This window comes from Ptychodera flava, chromosome 18 (genome assembly GCF_041260155.1).
Source record: "Ptychodera flava strain L36383 chromosome 18, AS_Pfla_20210202, whole genome shotgun sequence".
NCBI classification, from domain to species: domain Eukaryota; kingdom Metazoa; phylum Hemichordata; class Enteropneusta; family Ptychoderidae; genus Ptychodera; species Ptychodera flava.
The window spans coordinates 17,675,094-17,701,401 of NC_091945.1; the positions used below are offsets into that span (position 1 = coordinate 17,675,094).

The 26,308-nt window shown below is 36.6% G+C and overlaps 1 protein-coding gene across 2 annotated transcripts in view; it reads right to left on the bottom strand.

The window, feature by feature from the left end:
• LOC139117046 (protogenin-like) overlaps window positions 1-26,308 on the bottom strand; it is a 155,698-nt gene that overhangs the window by 13,133 nt on the left and 116,257 nt on the right. For both annotated transcript variants that reach the window (XM_070679865.1, XM_070679866.1), the window contains exons 10-12: window positions 25,945-26,154; window positions 1,613-1,702; window positions 69-249 (exon numbers count right to left, since the gene is read on the bottom strand). In XM_070679865.1, the coding sequence (XP_070535966.1) occupies window positions 69-249; window positions 1,613-1,702; window positions 25,945-26,154 (481 nt within the window). The remainder of the gene's footprint in view (window positions 1-68; window positions 250-1,612; window positions 1,703-25,944; window positions 26,155-26,308) is intronic.

Below are 26,308 nucleotides of genomic sequence, written 5' to 3' on the forward strand. Positions count from 1 at the left end.
AAATGTAAATATTTGTTTCTCTGCGTGCAAACTAGTTTAAAATAAAAAGTATAAAAATAAAAACTTACGTTTCTTCACTTCTGATCAAGGTTGCGTTTGTTTCTTGGATTGGATGAAATCTCACGGTAAAGGAGACAATTTTAATTCTGCTCTGCGGTTTGCCCCATGCGATAAGGATAGAGTTGGAGCTCCTCACAACAGCACGGAGCCCCGCTGGAGGGGGTGGGTCACTCTGCCTGAAGGAGCAAGCTGCCAAAAAAGACGACAGTCTTCAAAAGATGGCATTGAAGAATATCAATTATGACCTTAATATCATTCATATAAAAACTTAAAGTAAGGGTATGCGACATGTAAAGGTATGTGCTTTCTATGAGAAAGTTGAGCTCAAAGTCACGTGGAATACAGAGGTTATATACTCAAGATCATAGAAACTCAATGATTTTTCTAGTTCTTTTGTAATTGTCAAGGAAAATTTTGGGATGAACAGTAACATTTTAAAATATCATTTGTGTGGCAAAGATGGGGTAATCTTGGATGCATTTTATCTGACAGTAGATCAACTTTTATCAATTTCCAGTATTTTCTTTGAGAATTGGAAGTTCTTCCAAGACTTTCCAGAAACACAGATTCCTGGAACATATCTGTAAGAAAGGTCACAGCCAGGTTGTTGACTTGGCGTCCTTGCCAAAACCTCAATGCATTCCTCAGAGACAGTACCCTTTCAATACACATTTCGAAAGTGAAAGTGTTTGGACATCTTTAACAGAATATACGGGATCATTAAAGCATGCTTCAACAGATGTCTGTTTACAAATGTTGTATGACTCTTTGAACACTTGAAAGAAGTCGCCAAACTAATCTGTTAGCAACCTGTGCGTCATTTCATTCAGAGCTTTCCGAAGTTGATTCGCAGAGCACTTTTATGGTATTGTTGTGCGTCAACAATCCTTACAAGCTATGTCATCACAATCAACATTTATGCTGATTATTCTGCGACGACATAAATGATGGCCCAGAGGTTACCATGTATGTATAAACCTGTGATGAACTGACATGAAAATTATACTATTTCATTTGAAATGAAGATCAAATACTTGAAGATGCAGGTAGACATTAATTAGAAAATATTAGAAAATTTGATTATTAATATATACACACACGTCTGACGTACATAAGCATATGCATATATCCTTAGCTGAGCGAATTGTTTTTTGTTGGCGGTCACAAACCAATAAATTTACATTTGAAAGTTTGAAATATTGTTTGTAAGTAGTCAGAGTGCATAAGCTTCACCACAACAGTTCTACTGTAGTTTTAACCCATTTTCAAACAGGAATATCATGGAAAATACAATCTATATATACATGTATGCAATCTGTATACATGTAATACTATGCATAGAACTAGTATGAAACAAGTTTCCAGATCCAGGCATTTGGTATGGATGAGCACACACCTCCTCTGATTGGTAAGACAACAAAAAGGCAAATACCGGTATATACATTCCGGAATGAGCAAAAAAACTATGATATCAGACCTTGGACTACATGATTTGTTGAGCCAAAGATGGTAGTTGTTGTACTGACAGACACAGAATTCTAAATGTACTTACATGGTGTTTGAATAGCACTGGATGAGGTGACAGGACCATTTCCATGTTCATTGAAAGCCCAAAGTTTGAAATAGTAAGTGGTACAAGGTTCTGTAATAAAAGGAGTTAAAACAAAGATGTAAAGAGAGAGAGAGAGAGAGAGAGAGAGAGAGAGAGAGAGAGAGAGAGATGAAAGCCCATGCATAAATAAAATTGTATTTTGAAATATAAAAAATTGACAACTTTAAGGTCAATAACTTTTTGGGATGATCAGCACCTTTAAGGCTGAAAACCATATTTTAATATAATTTTTATATTCTTAATACAAGAAAACCAAGAAAACACAATTTAGTTCATTAAAATGTTCAAGAGCAGAGCATGAAGTCAGGAGAACCCTTAGATTCAGTCCTTCATGCCAACCAATACCTGAACTATAGATGGCGCCCTACAAATCTCATACTTTTGTATAATGTCTGTCCTTCACCTTGTAAATTGCAGGGGCAATCACACAAAGCACATCTGGCCAACCACTTTCTCTTACTTTGCAACAGACACTCAACACTTCTAAAGACTGTCGTAGATATTTACCCGGCAACTGGGTCACGGTTTAACCCCGCTGCAGGAGCAAAACATGCCACCTGCATGGCGATTGACTCACACCCTCAATGGGGAAATTCAAGGATAGTTTATCTGTTTAAACATGACGTCAATAGAACTGACTTGTGTCGGGACTATTTTCAGAGCTGACGTGCACACAAGTATCAACGTAGAAGCTGACCATAAGATATTCGACCTACTTTTGATATATAGGATTGTATTTACAGTCCTACATCCAATCTCAAGTGACAACGTGCTCTTGTACTGGCATAAAATTTACTGTCTGCTTAGGCGGTTCAGTGGCCATCTTGAGTCAAGAAAAAAGCAAATATAATTCCTAATCGGTATCACTCCAACTGGCCTCCTTTTTCGCTCCAGCTTATTTATTATAAACCATATGCGGAATATTTTGGAGCCAATAAATCTCGCTGGAGTTGACAGTAATGTTGACTGACCTGGTAAAATGCTGAATCTAGGATGATTTATTGTGGAAAAAAACGATCAATTTGGCCCATCTGTCTTACAAACAGCACAGCTGATGAGAAGTCAGCTTGTGAAAAACACTTCAACTTGATAGCCATCTGTCTGTTCAATCTTCTACCCAACACGGCCTTTATCAAAGCAGAGTCTGTGTTGACATAGTAACTGGCCGTCTACACTTGTCATAAACAGCAGGCAATTTATGAGTATCTTTTTGTTCGTTTCCTTGACAACCAGTTTAATGATCTCTGTTCATTTATGATAATAATAACACTAATACCATGTTTTATTTTGAGAATCAGTTCAAATAACAAAAAAACAAGAAATATGAAAGGATAAGACAATAACTCACGAGGACAAAAACATTACTGTACAGATAAAAGGTTGATTAAACAACATACTGCAAAGTCTGAGTCTTTGCTGTCTAAAATGCCAGATGCTATTCCATAGGGAAAACAGGCAACAGTGGTATGGATAATTATGCTTGATGATTTGCATATGAACATTCTCACTCATTAAAATGTCATTTTCACAATGACATAAAAATCATAGCGTAGAATTGTAACAGCCACAAACTTGAATGAATAAGAAAATTAATCTCCTCACCAGACAAAAATGCTACTGTGAGTTGTAAATTGCTTGACTTATAGTTGTACACACAGTATGTTAATTTTTGATACCCTCCAAGTCGTTGCATGTTATTCAACACCATCTCACTGGGATATGCAAAACCTTGCCAGAGTATGGTATAAGCCATTATCACACCAGTATATTGATGGCACAAATACTGTGATCAGATTGGTTGAGGCGTGAAAATATCCATGCTATATTTGTAATGCGGCACAACTGGAACTGTTGGAATTCCCTTTTTGATGTTTCACGCCAGAATTTCAATTTAATATTATGATATATATGGCAGTGAAACCACCTAAGCAACAGGTATACAATGAACTTCACTCCTCTTGCACATTATGTTATGTTAATTAATCAAAATCTCATGGCATATCATCGCTGGGTGTGGTTTATTGCTCAAACGTCTGTGATAACAATTTTACATAAAGTTGATTTTTTTATGTTCGGTAGTTTAATCCTTGTACAAGAAGACATCATGACTTGAGGAGGTACAAATAATCTGTGCAAGAGAGAAAATTGCCACGCTGATGGACACAATGCCATATGACCAATTTAGCCATGATGTCCAACCCACTTTCTTTCGACCGTCTGTCACGACAGCCACTGGCGTACCATGATGGCTTCTAAAAATATCAGATCTTTTATTTCCTGAGCGGTTATACTGCCACCATAGTGAACTCTGTCAAGAGTATTCTCAAGTTTAAGTGAACTTCCCGATCATCTTTATCTTCCCCAAATTCAATTCTGTCATCCTGGTCGATGTGACATCAATCGATAGCCTGTACTTGGCAATTATTTTGAAGTTGAGTTTTTTCACATTGTCAAGATATCAAGGGTACAGTGTGGATGCAGGGGCAGACAGATTTAAAATTTCTAGTCCAGCTCTTTTATGTATATCTGCATGATTCTCATGATCCGACTGTACGACAATTTCAATTCTTGTGTCATCATGTGAATTATGAAATCAATTGAAATCATGACTCTATGAGGTTTTCTTTCCAAGTTGCCATTGATGTAGTAAAAAAAAGAAAAGAGCAGAGTGCCCTTTTCACAGTGAAAGAAAAACTTATTTAGAAAACCATGCGCAAAGTCTTCTTAGAAGACATTGTCATGTCACTAGTAGTGCGGAAAAACTCTGAGTAACGGTGACTACACCCAGCTGCCATCAAACAGGATGATCAAAACAAGCGATGAATAATTCCGTCATCAGTCACACCGCCAGAGAAGTAAACAAGCTTGAATGACGCTTCCAACTTTTTTTTAGACAGTGCAAAAAAAACCACCCGCCATCAGCGTGGAATTTTTTTCAATGAAAAACAGTCAGATCACAGGAAGAGTGATAACTGTGTTGACATGGAAATGGCTTCAGTACTGCTGTTGGTTTCTTTGTAGGGAGTCTGTCACGGTCGCTTGACAGATGAGTTGAAAGGCCGGCACACTCATGTAATGAAAGCTAGAGGGGGGTTGACAAATGCCATCACATTACATCAGAACAAAACTACAAACAAGAGAGGGTGAGAGAGACTCTTGTGATCACCAAACAACATGTTTTCAAATCTGAGCAAATACATGCTGGATGATATCCTTTAGTGGGCAGGACTTGTTAACCCCTATTCCCTATAAAGAGGTCCTAAATAACCATTGATAACAATGGGTTTGGACCAACCCACAGTGCTGAAAGGGTTAAGGACAGACCAGCTATTGAGGTTCTGATACAATTTAACTCTTTCACCATCAGACTTTGGTATCTCCATCATTTTCTATGGGGGGTCAATAGACCTGTATGCTGGTATAGGAAAAAGAAGGCAAAGGGCGCAAAGCCATATTGGAAACACTGGATGGAATATTAACCATATTGTTTGCACACATGCAGAAATCAAGGTGTTATTCACTGGAATGGCCTGCTTAGTGAGTTCAACCAATAGGTAATGTCGAGGAACAGGCTGTTCTTTACTGGCTAACAACCTGTCTAGTAGGTTTTATCAGAAGGAAATGTTCAGTATCAGGGTGTTATTTACTGGTTATAGTGGCCCACCAAGTGAATCCAAACCAGAATGTAATGTCCAGTAGCAAGGTGCTATTTACTGGCTAACGACCTGTCTAGTAGGTTTTATCAGAAGGAAATGTTCAGTATCAGGGTGTTATTTACTGGTTATAGTGGCCCACCAAGTGAATCCAAACCAGAAGGTAATGTCCAGTAGCAAGGTGTTATTTACTGGCTAACGACCTGTCTAGTAGGTTTTACCAGAAGGAAATGTTCAGTATCAGGGTGTTATTTACTGGTTATAGTGGCCCACCAAGTGAATCCAAACCAGAAGGTAATGTCCAGTAGCAAGGTGCTATAATTTACTGGCTAACGACCTGTCTGGTAGGTTTTACCAGATGGAAATGTTCAGTATCAGGGTGTTATTTACTGGTTATAGTGGCCCACCAAGTGAATCCAAACCAGAAGGTAATGTCCAGTAGTAAGGTGCTATTTACTGGCTAACGACCTATCTAGTAGGTTTTATCAGAAGGAAATGTTCAGTATCAGGGTGTTATTTACTGGTTATAGTGGTCCACCAAGTGAATCCAAACCAGAATGTAATGTCCAGTAGCAAGGTGCTATTTACTGGCTAACGACCTATCTAGTAGGTTTTATCAGAAGGAAATGTTCAGTATCAGGGTGTTATTTACTGGTTATATTGGCCCACCAAGTGAATCCAAACCAGAAGGTAATGTCCAGTAGCAAGGTGCTATAATTTACTGGCTAACGACCTGTCTGGTAGGTTTTACCAGATGGAAATGTTCAGTATCAGGGTGTTATTTACTGGTTATAGTGGCCCACCAAGTGAATCCAAACCAGAAGGTAATGTCCAGTAGTAAGGTGCTATTTACTGGCTAATGACCTGTCTAGTAGGTTTTACCAGAAGGAAATGTTCAGTATCAGGGTGTTATTTACTGGTTATAGTGGCCCACCAAGTGAATCCAAACCAGAAGGTAATGTCCTGTAGCAAGGTGCTATTTACTGGCTAATGACCTGTCTAGTAGGTTTTACCAGAAGGAAATGTTCAGTATCAGGGTGATATTTACTGGTTATAGTGGCCCACCAAGTGAATCCAAACCAGAAGGTAATGTCCAGTAGCAAGGTGTTATTTACTGGCTAACGACCTGTCTAGTAGGTTTTACCAGAAGGAAATGTTCAGTATCAGGGTGTAACTTACTGTTTATAGTGGCCCACCAAGTGAATCCAAACCAGAAGGTAATGTCCAGTAGCAAGGTGCTATTTACTGGCTAACGACCTGTCTAGTAGGTCTTACCAGAAGGTAATGTCCAGTAGCAAGGTGCTATTTACTGGCTAACGACCTGTCTAGTAGGTTTTACCAGAAGGAAATGTTCAGTATCAGGGTGTTATTTACTGGTTATAGTGGCCCACCAAGTGAATCCAAACCAGAAGGTAATGTCCAGTAGCAAGGTGTTATTTACTGGCTAACGACCTGTCTAGTAGGTTTTACCAGAAGGAAATGTTCAGTATCAGGGTGTTATTTACTGGTTATAGTGGCCCACCAAGTGAATCCAAACCAGAAGGTAATGTCCAGTAGCAAGGTGCTATTTACTGGCTAACGACCTGTCTAGTAGGTTTTATCAGAAGGAAATGTTCAGTATCAGGGTGTTATTTACTGGTTATAGTGGCCCACCAAGTGAATCCAAACCAGAAGGTAATGTCCAGTAGCAAGGTGCTATTTACTGGCTAACGACCTGTCTAGTAGGTCTTACCAGAAGGTAATGTCCAGTAGCAAGGTGCTATTTACTGGCTAATAACTTGCTGAGTGAGTTTCACCAGAAGGTAATGTCCGGTAGCAGATTGTGTTTCACTGGCTGATATGACCTGCTTCTATCTTATCACTGGTATACTACTTAGTTTCAAGGCTTCATATTTTTGACAGATTAGAAGATGGCCTTTTGGCCACAAACTCGATACCATATTAATTCTCTTGCTACAACTTTGGAAAGGATCAGTTGAAATATGGTCCACTTTAAGGTATGGTACACCACCATAACATAGGAAATGGCTTGCAATTATTTCATGAGATCTATAAGTATGATAATTTACTTCAAGACTTTGCCGGCCAACAAAAAGTGTTCATATGCATTTAACAGTCAAATATGGCCACCATGGTCAATTTTGGAGATGATACATTTTTTCAATAGCATGACCATCAATGAAAAAAACATGGTACCATGGTTAATATGACAGTGGTGAATTAACTTATAATTCTACTTGATTAGTCTCAGATGTCCTCTTGCAAGTCACTTTTGAACTTTTGAAAAAGGATATCAGTTGCAAGCATGTCTGGAGCATATATGAACTGGAATGAAACGTTTGGTGATAAGATTGAAAATGGTTCCCAGTAAGATAGTGGACCAAATGCTATCAGGATTTCATATTCACGCATGGAATTCGTGGTGTACTTATATCCTCATTCTATTATAGGAATCAAAATATTGTTCTTAAATACACTGAATAACACTACCAGTCATATTGACTCCATAAAGTGACATCATTGTGATGTGAGATTGATATACATTTATACAAGTTGATTTGAGCCGGATAGAATACACTAAAATTATTATTTCATACTTTCTAAAGGTACAAAGTAGCAGAAAATACTACACACCACTTGTTCTGCTGTGTGTGTCTGAGTCTTCCTCGCCTTAGCCCTTTCAAGAACTTCCTTGCAGGTAGGCGAATGAGATTTTGTAATAAGTTGCCAAAAGGCAGGTACAGGAATGAGGTATATTTTATTAAAAAAATCAAAAAGAAAGTAATCTACTTCTATCTGGCATTTGAATAATTTATAGAAAATGTTAAATATTATGCAGATAAGTATGGTATATAGAATTTTCAGAATAACTAAATCACATCTTGTGGCTTCTGATATCCAAAGATGGAGACTAACTTAATGGATGTTCTAATACTAGCTGAACCAAAACCAACTTTGAAAATGGAAGAAAAATAATAACAGAGACTGTATTTTCAATCAAATGTCAAAATTACTTTCCAAGCCATTAGAAATAGAAATTTCAAAACTAACTAAAAATATGGAAATTTCATAGGAATTTAAATTCAAATTTGGATGATGTCCTCCTTATAAATGTCATGGTATTAAGTACTTCATTACGCAATCTTAGTCTTTTTTCTTAATAAAATGAATTCTGGAAAGGTAACCCAAGTGAACTAAATGATCAGATATCATGAAAATATATGAAGTGAAAGTTCACAGAATTATTTACACTGTAAATTGTTGAACAGTACTGAAAACAACGCAAGCAGGAATTCCGTAAACAGCTGACAACAATACCTGTTCATACTTTGTCCTTCTTACTTCGTTGACATTGAAATTGTGACTTCGTTAATAGCACCAGTTTGGAATTATCACTTTTGTTCATATATTACAGCTTGTAACTGTGATTGAATAATAAGTTATAGATCACCATCATGGCTGACACTCCAAAGGAAACCTCCTGTGAGAGTGACGAGAGTATACTCAGCCAACACTCAGGCACATAAATAACTGCAGAAACCTTCGAACACGAACAGGATAGCACTCTATTAATAACACCTTTTATATTAATTCTTCTGATTCAAAATGTGAAATCCAGCTAAAATCGGTGAACAACCCTTTATTACTTTTTGAAAGGGGTTGCTGTTTGTTACAAATGGTCTTTCACGTTTCAAGTGAAAAGAACATCGCTTAACAATCAGTGGCTAAGTTCACCATACCAAAAGTTCTGATAGGTCCTTTGTTTCTTTTTAAAATTAAAGGTTGAAATTTTTCAAGTCTGGACTAAACTATAAATTAATTTCTTGTATCCCAGGAGTAGTAGTACTCAAACTATGAGCTGCATTAATAAGGCAGTAAACCTGAACATGTTATAATGGTTCGAAATCGCAAATTACCACGATCAAATTGACCACGGTGACTATGTTTGACCATGGTCATAAAGAAATTACCAATACCAAAATAGACCATGGTGACTATGTTTGACCATGGTCATAAAGAAATTACCAATACCAAAATAGACCATGGTGACTATGTTTGACCATGGTCATAAAGAAATTACCAAAACCAAAATAGACCATGGTGACTATGTTTGACCATGGTCATAAAGAAATTACCAATACCAAAATAGACCATGGTGACTATGTTTGACCATGGTCATAAAATTACCACTACCAAACTTGACCATGGTGACTATATGTTTGTTCATGGTCATAAAGAAATTATCAATATCAAAATTGACAATGGTGAATAACTTTGACTATGGTCATACAGAAATTATCTCTACCAATATTAACAATAGTGACTACGTTTGACCATATTCATTAAGGAAATTACCAATACCAAAATTGACCATGGTGACTATGTTTGACCATGGTCATTAAATTACAACCAAATTTGACCAAGGTTACTGTATTTGAACTTGGTCTTAAAGAAATATCAGCAGGGGAATTCATTTTCAAATCGATATTTACCAATTTGAAAACAAGCTAATGCGGAAGCACATCAGAAAGTTTTTCAGATGTTCCAAACCAGATCTCAGACTATTATGTTCACTTCCCTGTGCAAAAACTCCATGGAACAATTAAGCTGTGTGTATCCTTAAACAACAGACCTCTGAAAGATGGCCGCATTACAGATTTACCAGGATATAAATTAACTATTATCTTACCACCGAGATTTAATATGTGTCTATATCAAGTCAGAAAGCAGCCTCCATGTCACTTCAAAATATCACATTTTTGAAAATTATATGCACAGTCTTTATTGAAGAGAATTCAGATTTACTACACCCCATCAAAGTAAATGATTAAAGATGCATTGTGACTTTTGGTGACACTGAAATAAAAATTATGACCTTCGGTGTTGGAAAATGATAGATGTCATAAAATAAAGATTGAAGGCGAGACATGGACATGTAAAAAAAGACAATGTACAGTAAAAAGTAACCTCTACTGCTAATCACTGATGATTTATTACAAACCATGTGCGTGTTCTTGGGGTTTGCAAATGCTTACGATAGTCAAACAGTATTACGTAGTTCCTGTTCGGTGCACTATAATAGTGCAACTACCAGTATGTGTTGATAGGTCTATTATGCAGTCAGAGATAGAACATGACTAGCAGAGCATATCATCAGTATAGTGACAAAAAAAATTTCTAAAAGTAAAAAATTTCACTTTAATCCAATCAAGCTGGTTCGGTTTTTTTTTCATGTATGAAAGAATTACCATCATGCCATATTATTTTTTTTTCCAGGGGGCTGGTGCATGACCATCTGTTGCCTTGTACAAGTCATTAGCTGGCTTTATACGAGAATTTCAAAACTTTAAATCTGCACGAGTGTAACGCTGCTTCATTTTAAATCATGAATGCTCTTAATAATACTATACATCGGTCTGCATAAATTCCACTTATTATGGAACGTGTCACAAAGTATATGATTTCCAAAACTCTGAAATTCCAAATACTGCATCTTGATCACATAACTACATTGTATCTAATATATATTATTGATCTTGAACTCATGGCCACACAATAACAATGCAGCCAACATGTACAGCCTCAGCTGACTGTGTATCTCAATATGCTTTGGAGAGTAAGAACAAGAAACTGTAGTTAAAATGAAAATATCATCAAAAGTCACATACAGCTACTTACCCTTAATGTAAGGCCTGGCCAGGGCTAGAAAAAAATTATTTTGGTCTCTTGATTGACACATGAGCAGATACCGTGGCAGTCATTTGATTTTGGATTCTGCCCTAGTTGCAACAGCACACATTGTAAAATGAAATTGGTGATACATGATTTGATGATTTTCTAGGGCTTCAGTGTGACGTGCCTTTCACAGGTCACAGTTGCCTAATTTGTGTGTTGTGAGCATGAGGGTGGGTTGGTGAACTTGAGAATTCAGTTCTGCATTGCCTCCCATTATCAGGCTGCTGTGGTGCCTTGAAATCCTCGCATTGTGTAGTGGCGAATCCATTCAAATCTCAACGAGACATCTTTGCAGCCCCCTTCCCCATAGACCATCCTGACCATCTATGATCTTTGAGTAGGCATTTACCCAATTCTCTCTGTGTATCTTTTAAAATGTCAAAATTTATTAATATACCTACAAAATTCTGTGGCTCCATGTTTTCTCATCTTTCCAGCACTAAAGTTGATAAAAAGTAATAGATGCAATATGAAATAATTTCAAAACTATCTCTCTCACGACTGATAATGCTTCCGTTTGTCCAAATCTCTCTTTGTCCCCCCTCTCTCTTTAGCCCATTTGAAGGTAATATAATCGCAGTGCTGGTATAGTTAAAATGTCTTTCAAAGTAACACATTGAATAGCGATAGAAAAATGCAGGGAGCACATGTGACTTGGATTAGCCAGGTCAGGTACAAGAGGTGATCTTGCAGAGGAATGTTAACAAAATGTCAGCTGATGTATTCAACGGTTGTAGGACCTATTACAAACAGCAACCTATTTCATGTGTGGGTGTATATAATGATAGGGATCAAGTCAACTTAGTGATTTCCATCGAAGGCGTTTGGCATTTTGCTTTCTTTTAATGAAGTAATTAACTCGCACATTGTTTTCGTATTCTGTTAGAGAGATCTTAGCTGAAGTGCCCGTGGAGCATATCTCCAGGAGATGAGAGTGACTGGGTGGTCTTGGGTAATGTCTTTGACCAGAAATCAATGTAGCATATCGCTATACACTGTAAATGTCCACCAGACAGTATTTTCATGCAAGTGCACTCAGTGTCTTAAAAACTGGTATTTTCATGCAAGTGCACTCAGTGTCTTAAAAACTAGCTCGCCGCTGCCCAGAACAGACAGTGTATGGTAAATACCAATAGCAATTAATTGCCCAAGTTTGATCAGGTTTTCAAATAAGTTAGAATTGCATTGCTATTTCACCTGACCCTCATTCTTTTATATAGTGTTATCAACTTCTACAGCTGTATGAAAATGGTGGTCAAGCAGGACTGTTCATGGTTGCAGGTAAAATTGTAACCAAATATATTGCTATGCCCAAGAATCAACAAACCCCACACAGTATAAATAGACCGAGCTTTGACTTTACTAACATGTGAGACATTGAACATGTTGAAGAAAAAGGCCATATTATCATACAACAAATAAATCCATGGTGCATCGATGGGTACAAGTAGTAATGTGAAATACAGAAATTTGAATGAAAAAAAAGAGAAAGGATATGTGGCTATATGCAATACTGACAAAAGATCAATACAATAACTGTGATAAAAAAAGTATCAATGAAACTATATGTGTTTGGGCAACATTGTATCGATACACTAAGGAAATAGAAATAAAAGAGACGGAAGCAATTTTACAGATGGTCCGATTCACTTCTGGTAGTCAACACATTCTATTTTCAACTCATTCTATTTTAAATCCCAAACTATAACAACCTGCTGGGTATCATTATGACAACAGAAACAAATATAGTTCACCGAGTTCAAAAGTTCAAATTTTGTCTAGCACATATGACATGTCTTCAAGAAGTATTTGAACTTACAGAAACAAGGGCAAGGTTGGTACTTGTTTATCTGTTGGAAATTGTGCTGGCGGTAGACTATTTTATAGCCATAGTTACAAATTCTGCTGATACACTTTTATGGTTGATTGTGTGGGAATGCAGGATACTTAAAAATTTACATATCAATTAAGCAGGCAGATGGACGTGCTTACTGGTATTTCCAAAGGTCACATTTTATAGGTTACAGTGAATCACATTATTTAAAAGAAAATGTAGGTTTAGCTCCAGCTCATATGAATTCACCCCTTTTTACCATTTTGTTTATTGTAAAAATTAAGAAAGTGTGATGTTGTGGTGTTGTAGGTTTAAACATCTTGGTTAATTTGATTTAAATAATGGTAAATACTTTCCTTGATGATACCAGAATCCATTTGAATGTATCAGAGAAGTAGTAGTTAACGTACCATGATGTAGTTAACAATAGTTATGATACCGGCAACAATTAGGATGTATCAGAGAAGTAGTAGTTAACGTACCATGATGTAGTTAACAATAGTTATGATACCGGCAACAATTAGAATGTATCGGAGAAGTAGTAGTTAACTAACCCTGACAAGGTCGGCAATAATTCAAAGCAGGAGTTTCAGAGAAGAAAGAATAATTGCCACTAAAAATACACACTTGTCTGTATAGATGTGTTGTTTTTGTATTTCTGTTCTTCCAACATAAAGCACATGAAACTATAAAGTCTGCTCAGGCTGAACAAAAAAATTGTGCTGTTCTGATAACCCAACCTACCCTATTTTTAACCTGCAGACCCTAAACTTTTTAGAGCTACCTAAACACGGAAGCTAAAAAAAGAGAAAAAACACGTAAAATCACCCAGTTGTTACTTCGCATTTGATTTTTGCTTGAACAAGATGTCTTTTATGTTTTTTTTCCTTTTATATGTATGATACATTTTTCTGGAAATGTTGTGGCCAGTGTTTGACTGCCCTGAACCCCTGAGAAATGCATATTTAAAAATAAAAATATTTTGGAAAAAAAATTCCTGCTGACCTACCTAGCCTAAATTTGAAAACCATGTTATTGGAACAGCACAATTTATTTTTTTGGCCTCATTTCTATGCATTTGGCTGTTACAATTTATTCTTTGTATAAAATGGCAGAAATAACAAACGTCAGCCACCTAGAATTCAAATACACAAATTTTAACAGATTTCCCACAGAGCAAATGACAGCCATACTGTTGCATAGTCAAATCACTCTCCTCCTATGACCAACTGTCCTACATTCTGTTTCTGCTTCTGTGATATTATCTCAATAAATCACAGGATTTTCAACCAGACATAGGCAGTGATTCTAGGCCAAAGAGAGAAAAAAGACCGTCTACTGCAGCACAATGTATGTGTAAACAACAAAGCTTTTTATGTACAGGCCATTAAAACAGATATACTGAATACATTTTCATTGCAGCAGTGATCGTACCACATTTTAGCTGGGTTGTAATGGATGTTGGAATAATATTATGCGATGCAATTGCATGTAGCTCTCCTTTGACACAACACTGTTCGTAAGTAATTAATGACAGAGTGGTTAAGTGTCACAAAGTATGGTAAAATTTTAACTCGTTAGCCCTACTTTTCATTATGGACGTCATGTAACATATGTATCACGGATTAGACTAGGCCTTTAATACATGATATGTGTGCATGCATACACCAACGATGATAGTGTCATACCTTATGGCATTCCACACAGATACGTACACCTTCCTGTTCACAATTTGGTATGCACCGAAGTAAAAAAAAATATTTAAGCATATGGATTTCAGCAGATTTTACAATAAATCACAAAATATTCCTTGAATATGATTGAAAGCCTTCCTGTTCACTATAAGTATAACATAAATGATAAAAAAATGATTTTTTTTTCGCACCAAATCATGAAATGACATGGATTCCACTAAAAAAAAATATGTTTTCAAATCAAATCTTCTATTGAATTGCAAGTCCCCCCTGTTTATGACTATCCCAGCTGCACATTGACTGGGAATGTCCATATTCTGTTCTTTTAAGCTCCAAATTTATTACTTGGGGATTTTCACTGGCGGAATCTGGTGAGCAAAGTTGCTTTGAATACCGGAATCTAGAAAAGCTGATGTATGCACTAAAAGCTGCAGTAGGTGATTTTATCCCTTATAACGTAAAACTGGTTTGTACAAATATGGGCCGACTGGATGGGTTGGTAATCATGGCATTAAAGCATATGATATTAGCTCAGTGGGTTTATGAAAACACAACAGCACACATTCTATTACGACTAGAATTTCCAAAACATCACGTACATTCTCGAAACTACACAACAAAGTGGTGAAAGTAAACACACATTTTCCCACACTTAAATGGGACAAACACTTACACATTTCCACCAATGATTTGTGTATCCTTGTCAATTTGATATGCTCTGTAGCTGGTAGGAAGTTTTGGCCCCATTCCAAGTTATGTTAACAAAAGCTGAAGGTACGTTTGTTAATCTCAAATCTCAAATATTTTGCAACACAACAAAAAGATATTGTTCACTGAGACTTAGAATAATGCCCTGGAACTGTGAATTAGCTAGTCACAGATCTGTTAAACTGGGTTTTGTTGATTAAAAATTGCTGCTTTCTTCAATACCTACCAATGAAGCACAGAAAGGAGAAGCCAGTTCTCAGTGAATCAAACACATTCGTGTATCCCAATCTTCATTTTTAAAGTCTTAAAATCTATTTTTGAAGTCCTACATTACACCAGTTACATACAGATTATAGAAAGCGCTTTACTACCGGTACATCAGATGGAAAAGTAGTTAACGGCTTAAACTTTTTCTACCATTTACAACCAACAATTCCAAGAAATTATGGTCACGTAAATCTGAGAATCAAAACAGGTGAATTAAATAAAAAATGTATACAGGCTAACTTAACAATAACGCTCATAACAACAGTCATATTTGAACAAGATCAAATGCAGCACAAATATAAATATTCACAAATTAGAATCTAATGATTTCTGCCACATTTCATCAAAAGCATCCATAGAATTTCTCTGCCAAACTGTAAATTAATTAGCTTTCTGACTCAAGAGTAGATTGACCTGATTATTGACATGAAATTAGCTGTTTCACCACTATTGTTAGGCTTTATAAGGACTGTTCTCAATGGTGAAGCTGGACCATGACACTTGGGAAATGGGAATGAAAGAGGTGTACAAACAAAGTTCTCCTTTTGAGTGTTTTTTGTTTCCCAGAGAAGTTGACATAGAGTCTTAAAATCTGCCATTAATTCTAATGAAACTATGCATGGTCCAATATATAAACATAAACCTAAAGTGCATTCAACTCCAAAATTAACTGAACACGATTGGAACTAATTTGAGATAACTGGATTTCCATATTTTGCAAATTTCTCAAAAGTGTTAGGTGCCACATAGCTGAATGTTGTAATATCGCAAATTACTCATAAAAACAAGTTAGTAATATAAAAAGAAATGCAGATGAGATAACATTAATTTTGCAGATTAAATCGACGTTACTTCACCGTCCTATTGTCCCAAATTAGTTACAATCGTGTTACTGTTTACCACATTTGCATATATCTCTGGTACATACTTGAAATATTGTCACTGCTTTCTTTATCATTCAAACCTGTAAACAGAGTTGATGACAGGTTTTCTTAAACTGCTGTGTTGTCATGTTTCAAGATGCTGAAAGAAACTGACTTTGTCAGTCAGTTTAGAACGAGAAAATTAACAACAAAAGTAATGCCAGGAGGGAAAAACTTTCTGACAAAATCTGGTTCTGAAACTGTCAATGAGTTGAAATGATGGAAATTGGTAGCCTGACAATAGTGTTGAACTTTCAGAAGAAACTGTGGCTTATGTGTGTCCGCACCCAGCAGAAGTGAGTAATTCAATAGTTGTGTGTCCGCACCCAGCAGAAGTGAGTAATTCAATAGTTTTCTATCAGTGACAGTATGTGGTCACTTTGTTTGGTTTATTTTTGTTGTCAAATCTTGATATGATTGGTCAACTGTGGAAGACGACCTCTTGTTCCCCGCCAACCTCGGCCAACGGCCGGTCACACATGACAAATTTGACTCATGCTGTTAAATATATTTACCAGAACAATACTTCATGCTATCTGAGAGACATTTTGAATAATTGTGCTGGAATTCAGGCAGTGAAAGGTGAAACAGTTGATACAGATGTCATATCATGATGCTCATATCTCCAATATTGTTTTACTAACATGTAAATTATACACATATGCAGGTCAAAACTCGTAAGGGTCTTTCAACTCTATCGTGATAGATGGAACTTCTGCATGAATTGAGAAGAGCATCCTTCTCTCAAAACAGAAAAAAAACTTTTGCTCAAACTTTCCTTGGGGAAACTTTCAACCATATTCTAGCCAAATCAAGAATAAAAATCAGGGGTCACCATACGAATTTTGGTACTATGAAAACAAATTACCAAACATTTACCAATATTCAATATTTATAATGGCTGCCAGCCTGTGTCAACTCAAAGGCAAAAAATCACAATTTCGATTTTCATAAAAATAAGACATGAAAAATTTGTTGCTGTATGAGGTTAAAAATGAGCACTGACAAGTTTTTGTGTGAAAATCGCCGACTAAATTGGCATATATAAATACTCATTGACAATCATTTTGGCATGAATCCTACTGAAGAACTTTGCTGAAACACATGCACATACATGTATAAGCAATAACTGTACAACAAGTTGCTCAACACTACTACTAATAAACTCTTTAAATCAGTATGATGATTTCCTTTTTTTGCAACTCCCCCTTTCTAGAACACCTACAACCATCTCATAAATCCTGCAGCACACTGATGTGATCAGCCTGATAGTAAGATTAGTATCATCTTGTACATCATTTATTTAAGGGGCGAGCATCCCTTGTGTGGTTTTTCATAACATTTCTTGTTTAATATTTCAAAGGGACCTAAGTTCAATCATTACCTTGGCGTTTCACTCATAAATATTAAAGTTTTTATGAGCTGATTATCGTCATTGTATTAAAACGTAGGCTATCCTGCTCGTGAAAGATTTAAAAATCTGAATGGCATAATAACTCATTTATCATTATTCACCTTTTGTCTTTCGGTTTGTTATGTTATTTGTATCAAGGAAAGTCAGTACCTTGGCTAGGCTCGAGAGTACTGGCATTGGGTGTGCCACAGTGTAGAACCAATGGACTTCTCAGAGTTTAACACCCGTTATCCCCTTTCTAATTTGTGCAAAAACATTTTGCAAAATGTCACTCTCAGACGGGAAGAATGAATAAACCATGATCGTTTCCTCTTCACAAAAATGAAGTAAATATAATAAACCAGGCAATAGAATGCAGCAAATCAGTTTGATTGAAGTCCAAGATAAAGTGAGACAGCGAACTGGGGCCATGATAATAAATTACCCATTAACAGTGAATAAATTGACCTAGGTATATTCGGCAGCCATACTGGACCATTTTGCAAAACAAATTACCTGCTTGTGAATATGCAAGGCTGTACTTTTTGTGATGTATCTGTAATATCAATGGCAAATATCTTCACAATGTAAGTTTCAATAAGGACCCTTGCAATGTTAATGGAGGAATATCTCATGAGAAGCAGGATAGGTGCTTGTTTCATGCAGAACATGTGACATCACTGTGAAGTCAATTGACTCAAAATCTATCACCTCTTTCAAAGTAACTTGACTACATGTTGATGATGATGATGAATGTGTGCACATTTCTTGGATTCATGCTTTGGAGTTTTCTTCTTGTTTGTCATTTCTAAAGTCTATGATGTCTAGGACTTGTGATGTCAATGAAAATATGCGAACTGATTATTCATACTTTGGTTGTTGTCCTGGGTAAGTTCAACCTATGACTTAGGATATGAAGCCAGAAAAGAAAATTCAATTTGTTATCTCACAGGATTAAAAAAATATGTTTTTCCTATGTCCAAGCAACATATGATAGATGGATTGATGAAAATTGGCACCTATCAAACCTCTACATCAAGCCGTATCAGGCCTGTCAACCCTCAACTCCAAGTAAACAGGTCCACACTAACCATGGGCAACATAGGTTTGGACCAAACTATGATGGTAAAAGGGTTAAAGACAACAAATGGGCAGCAATTTAGTCCAAATATCGGTAAGAGAAAAGAAGGAAGCAAGGAATTATATACTTCTTATCCTGATAGAGAACACTGCAGCACTTTTGATAACATTTTTGTAAATAATTCTAATAAGAACAATTGGGGGAAGCAGTGACTATTATGTGTGATCTTGACAATTCACCAATAAGTTAATATTCAACCTTTCGAATTCCTTCCTGAAGACAGAAACCAAAGTACACAGTGAAATGACTGTCTTTCAAACAGCTTATATACTACAATAATGGACGAAAATGTAAAATTTCCATTTTGCTTGTGATTTCATTGCATATAGCTAGAATTGACCCCTGAAAAATGATAGCAATGTCACAGCTATGAAACTCCGCCAACAATGAAGTTGAATGATACATAAAATAATAAATACATGTTTTCGAGTGTTAGAAATTCTCTGGCATTGGTAACCCGTGACATTACACTGAAATGTTTTGATGAACATCCACAGCAGTGAAAGATATTTGGGATGTCACAAATGCGTAGGAGGAAACAGAAGGTGGGTGACCTCGGGAGTGCAGTGTCGTGTCCTTGGTATATCAAAGCTATAAAAGCAGTATCACAAGGCCTGGAAAATGTTACTCGGCTTTATGGAGCTACTTGAGATCTGAAACTGGAGTCGTAAAATGATTAATGAGACTTCCAAGAAGGGCGCAGTAGCAATAGATAGCAATGGTATGATTGTTACTCGAGATGGATACATTGTGTCAGAACAAACATGGCCGACCGCTGGTAATTGACGGAAGGAATCACCACGTGAGCCCAGGTACCGCATACCGCCAGCTATGATGTAATACCGATGCCTGAAGTAACTATATTTCATGATGCTGTCTTATTAAAACACATGTCAAATGGGTTCATTAATCACAGTCTCCATCAAACGTGACAAATTTTTTTCATCCAATTAAACAGAGCAATATTTCCTCTTGCTTGTGAGCACCAGGGTGAGAGCTATGCTGTATCATTGGGATTTCCGAATAGGAAAGAATAATTTCACAAGAAATCATTCCATGTTTGATGTACAAATATTATCCGTGAATCAGTGAACGTTCTTGTCATGCTACTTTGTTTTGTAAAAGTGTATCACAGCACTGCCTTAGATATAACTAAGTCAGCATGTGTACATGTAATTGATGGCGATTTCAAGTACTTGACTATCAATGAGTTTTTCAGTCATGCCCAGTCGACCAATCTACATTTCTCTCTGCATGGCCAGAGCCAGTTGATCTACCATTCTACCAGATCTACATGCACGTCTTCTGTTACCGGTACATCATTAATGTTCAAAACTTTCAGAAGTCAACATTTTGAAATTATAGAGTACCTGTTATGGCATAATGATTGATCAGGAAGTTGCACGGCTTTCACAGATTCTCTGTTAGTTAAGAGACTAATTTCGAGATTCACACACCATATTAACTGCCATCTGACTGGCACATACCAGGAGCTGTGACTGTCAGAACTAGAGTACATTAGAATGCTGGAGACATATATTGTTTTTAACCCTTTCACCATCGCAGTTTAGCACAAACCCATTGTTATCAACGGTGATTGTGGAGCGGTTTACAGGGAATAACGGGTGAAAAGGTTGAAATCACTGGCAACCTGACGTTAGTGATTTCTTTCTTTCATCATTGCTGCATGCACACAAGCTGATATATTTCATTCTCTTTAAATACAATCAATTGACCCTTTGAGCGACAACGTCAATCTTTCTCACCTTTGTAAAATAAACCACAGTCAATTTTTCTTTGATTTTTGGCAAAATTTTGATAAAAAACTGAAGCCAATAAAACATGATGTCCATTTGGTCTACAATTATCAAAATATTTTAGAAAAATTCATAGATTGGTAAAACATGGCAGTAAAATTCTGTTGGGAAAAAATTACAGCACTCAGCGTGTACATGTGTAGACTGCAGTGTTTCATTGTTGACAAGTGAATTCTAATTCAAATGTAAATAACAGTGCATGTTACACATATAGGTGCTGTATTGACAAGCTAAATAATTTAGTACGCAACGTGCTTTGGGGAGTAGGCAAGAACTTGGAATTTATATAGGTGCTGTATTGACAAGCTAAATAATTTAGTACACAACGTGCTTTGGAGAGTAGGCAAGAACTTGGAATTTGCATAAGAAAATAAAAATACTATAAACATCATCAAAAAAGTTACAGCTAATTGCCCTTCAATGCTGTATGGATGGGAAAAACAAGCTAATTAACACCAACAAATATTCAACAATATTTCACTGACTACAAACAGAAAATCAGTATTGATCAAGGAAAATACTTTTTTCTGTGGTACACATGGAAGAAATTGCTGGACAGGACAAATGTTTTACCAACATTCATCAACTCGACTTCCTTGTCCTAAATTTTTAGGCATTAATTTAATTTTCCCCAACCCATGATTGTACATATTAAGTCATTATTGATTAGGTCCTCCATGGCAATGATAAAGGAAGGTCCTCAGGAGGAATGGAATGTGTAGCAAATTATTCCACCTTGGAATTTCATTGTCTTGACACGAAACTATCAGATAATTTCATTTGACTTAAAAAAAGGTGGGCAAACATGGAAAGCTGGAAAACACAAAGTCACAAACTGTTCTGGCATCAGGGCTTGTGCCCTCCGCCAGTTTAGTATTCAAGATGCGTACAAACATGTGATTGATGCATTGTGCAATGGTATTTGGTAACTGTATAATGCATACACTGAGTCCATGACTGCCTCTGGCAAACTTCTATTGGGCTTTTGAGTTCAAGGTTTGACCCATATTGGCAAGCTGTGACTCCATCTGATTAAATTACACAAAGCAAACTTCTGCGTGTTGATCATGTCCTTTTACGTCACATTGCATCCCAGTAGAGTCATAAAAAACAGTGAAGTCTTACAACTTTTCTACACTGCCATTTCAGATTCGAAGTTCTGCATTGTGCAAACATATATGGCACCATTGCCTTTCAGAACGGGAATTAAAATTTACTGGCTTTCTACAACTCGCACAATGCTGTGTTCCAGGTATCATTTCTCTTCTTTTTTCCCTTTTTTTTTCATTCAATGGTTTATCACGCTGTGTTATAGTGTTATTTGGCAACTACTGTAGCCATACATGGAATCACACAACTCGATTGAAACTCTGTGTATTTTATATTTCGTTCGTATAACATATCAAAGTGCAATAGTATGAGTAAATGACGTGAGGATATGCACACTCAGGTTTTCCCTTTTTATTCTACTCAGTGCCAATTTACGATCAAATCAACCATCGTTGAATTTAGCTCCGACCTATATTGCAGCTTCAATAAAATTCACTCTCAAGTGGTAGAGTGGTTGTTTCTCCTTAGTGGTATGTAAATAGTGCTATATGCATCGTGAATGAACTGTTTGTAATCTTTTCTGGCCTTTTGAAACTCTACCCTGCATTTGATTTGGCGGCTTTAAAGTACACGATACCCACTGCACATTTGTAAGCTTAGTATCTTTGCATTTCAAACAGACTGTGCCAGCTGACAGTCATAGCAGAGGTGATACATACACACTAAAAAATATTTTACAACACGCCACAAAATTCTAATTCTTCATGCGATGTCACATTTTGACATTCCATAAATTGTTAAAAAGTCGATGACATTCATATAGTTTAATTCAATTCTGAAAATTTGAGTTAAAATTTTCTGTCTTTTAACTGACCCTGGCCCACATTTATGTTAACAGGCTGCACAACAACCAGTCGGCCATTTTGAATACATCAGATGGGAAAATGCTAGATTACATGTCAATGTACACAAAGAAGCAACTATAGCTACTGTAGAAAAGCTCTCACCTACTTAACAAATATTGATAGATAAATTAATCTAAACATCTAGCTAGTATTTCTTTCATCATAACATGTGTGTTACAATTTCAAATGGCGTAATAAAGCCTGTCATATAAAAAATCTTTAACGTCAGAATTCATAATGGACAGAAATTCTGGAGGTTTCTAATACTGAAAATTATACCACAGAAAGGCAAAACTCTACCAAAAGGTCTTTTTTGAGCTGATATTCAAAGACGACTTTAAAAATCCCATCCTATTTTATGTATGGATTCTTTGTTCTCATATTCTCCTTACATATGACTATCAAATGTACTCGAACAAACTCCCTCAATCCTCTGTGTTTTGACCATGATTGACTGATCTGTTTGATCCTTGAGCGTCACAAGGTAATGTAAAATGTAATTAAGATGTAAATGTGGCCATCCACTTTCCAGTTCTTGGCAAAACACCAATATCATTGGTATGCAGGGAGTGTGCCTGCTTCCCTGCCACTCAAATTACCCACTGAAAAACAAGCTGAAGGTCACACAAAATTGAGCTTTACTGTCTCATGATAGGTTCGCTTCGGAACAAAACTGTGGATGTACTGACGTCTGCAGTGCCACATGCAGCAGTTCTTTGCATGTCGTATGATTCACATAATAATATGTAAATGACTTGTTGACAGACCGGCTAAATTTGCTGGCTGTGATTCTACTGAAAATTTTTAAAAGCCATTTCTTGAATTACTTTCATTATTGGGCAGTGGTTAGGTTACTACACTCAACGTTGGCGAATGGTGAGTTTTAGACCTGGTTGGTGAAAAGTAATGGATTTGCTATCAGAAGATGGTGAGTTTGAGACGGTAAACCCAGCATAATGGACTGACTATTGAAGGATGGGGAGTTCACAACTAGCACGGTGTTGTGCCCTTGAGGAAGGCACTTTGTTCCTTGTTGCTTCATAGGGTAAGCAGTAGGTACAAAGAATGCATTTGCCCATTCAATGATAGATTGAATGAATAAATAAATAAATACTACATTTTGATTGTGTCCACCTTCTAACGTTTTTGTTTAGAGCATTATGATGATAATTGTTACTAGGTCTAGATTCTAGTTTATCTTGTGGCAGTTACCACTGGGCATGAAACATCGATCAGAGGTTGATAGAGATAAAAGCAAAAAAGGATTTGCACCTCAAAATAAATATTCAACTTTTCCAATCAATACTTTGCTAGAGGACGTTTCAGACTATTCTCTTTCATTATAAAGGATAAAAATTGGGATCATTACGCAAACTTTTCGATTGGAGAAGCAAATCAGCTCTCATTAACAAACATTTGAAAACGACTTCAGTGTTCTGTGTTCACTCTACAAGAAAATACAAAATTTTTTATTTTCATCGAAACAAGACTGGTGAAAACTTCATTTTCTGTGTATTAGAGCTTCCAAATGAGTCCAAACAACCTGTAGGGCAGAATAGAGTTGTGAAAATTTCCACTGCCTGAATATCTGTAAAGAAAAGGCACACACCGCCTCGAACAATGGCAAACACTATGCTGGAACTGAAATACTGATTAGATGACCTGTTATGTCATTCCCATTAATATCTCTTATAAATGAGCTCTAGCTACATGACCTGTTTTACAGTTGTAGTGATACTTAACATTAAAACTGAACTCTCACAGGGGATTAGATGTGTACTATTCGCTAAATTGGCGTACTTTGGCAGGCTAAGATATATACACAGCGGGTCTAAATCGGTGATGTTGGCATATAATCTGAACAAGTACGCTCATTCATGCGGTTGACGAGTGAAAAAGTATGAGTGGAGAACAGCTTTATGGGTGTTGTACAACAGTTACTGTACATATTATGAATGTTTTGTATTGTGTGTTTATTATTGGGTGTCAACCAACAAATGTTCAAAACTGGCACATGACGCTGTGACTACTGCACCGGAGCATGACCCTCGTTCAGTGTAAACAAATAAGGTACAAGTACACAGCTGTGTACTTGAAGTATTCTTCAGATGGACAGGACTAAAGGATGTTTGTACCAACTGCTTAATACCCAGTAGACAGAGAATATGTTGTCATATTCAATTTCTTGAATTTTACTCAATGGATATTAATGGCCAGCCTCTCTGAGCAAAACTTCATTCTGACAAAAATCACGTTATACGTGCTAATGATTGCACAAGCAAAATACCATACAAGCAAAGACAAACTTACAACAACTATTTGGTGTGACCTAATAACAAATTCATAAAGAAGACCCAGATTCTCCACTATGTATTACTGCTCACTGTCTCCCTTCAGGGGAATAGCAAGTGAATTATACCCGGATTCTCCACCACGTATTACCACTCACCATCTCCCTTCAGGGGAATAGCAAGTGAGAGGTACCCGGATTCTCCACCATGCATTACGGCTTACTGTCTCCCTTTTGGGAATAGTTAGCAAGGGGTCATTGGGATACAGAAACAGAGTAGTGGCTCAAAGGTGTTCAAAGATACATTCATATGATATTAAAGCTATTTTCTGTTCACTTAGAGTCGAGTCAAATACCAAGTCAGTTGTTCCAGATGGATTGTTTTGTAACACATCTCTACCAATTAAGGCTACTACAAAATCGCAAAGATGGCACAGTTGCACAGAAAGCCTAAAATCTGACTGTTAGAGGGACAGTAACAGTAAGTTTTGAAAGTTTTTTCACTTTTTTTGCTTTTTAATGTAAACTAGTTTCTTGTTCTACTCCCCAAAGTAAGTTGAGATACACAGTATTCAGCTTGTCCACTCAGCCTGTACATGTGTAGACTATATCCTTATTGTTGACTGATGAATTCCACTCTAAACCAAACTTCAAATGTCAACGATGACAGTGCATTTCACAGGTATAGATGCTATGTTGACAAGCTAAATAGTGGGTGGTTCAACATATTCTTTGGGGAGCAGAAGATTTTGCAATTGAGATAAAAAAAAACTGTGGAAAAAATCATCAAAAGTTGCAGCAGCTGGCCCTTTAAATGCCATTAACCACAACCAAGCATGTACAAAAGATGTCTTCACTCACCCAACTGTGACAAGACAAATGACACTTTATTGTTGTCCAGTTGAATAGGCTCAGTTTCAAAGCTGGAATCTGACTCAGATCTGACGACGATGTAGGAAACCATGTAGCCTTTGACAGATACAGATGAATCCACGTAAGGTTCTGTCCAGTTTAACTCAATGGCGGTTGAATTGACCGGTCGTATTTTTAGGTTGACAGGGGCGTCTGGCTCTGGTGTGTTTGTTGGAAAGATCAATGATGTACAAAATTAATTTGTATAAGTATATACTGGAGAAATAAGTTTATTAGACTACGTGTAAAATTAACATGCAAATATACATAAATTTACATACATGGTAACAACAAATTTTGGCAAAAATAGCTG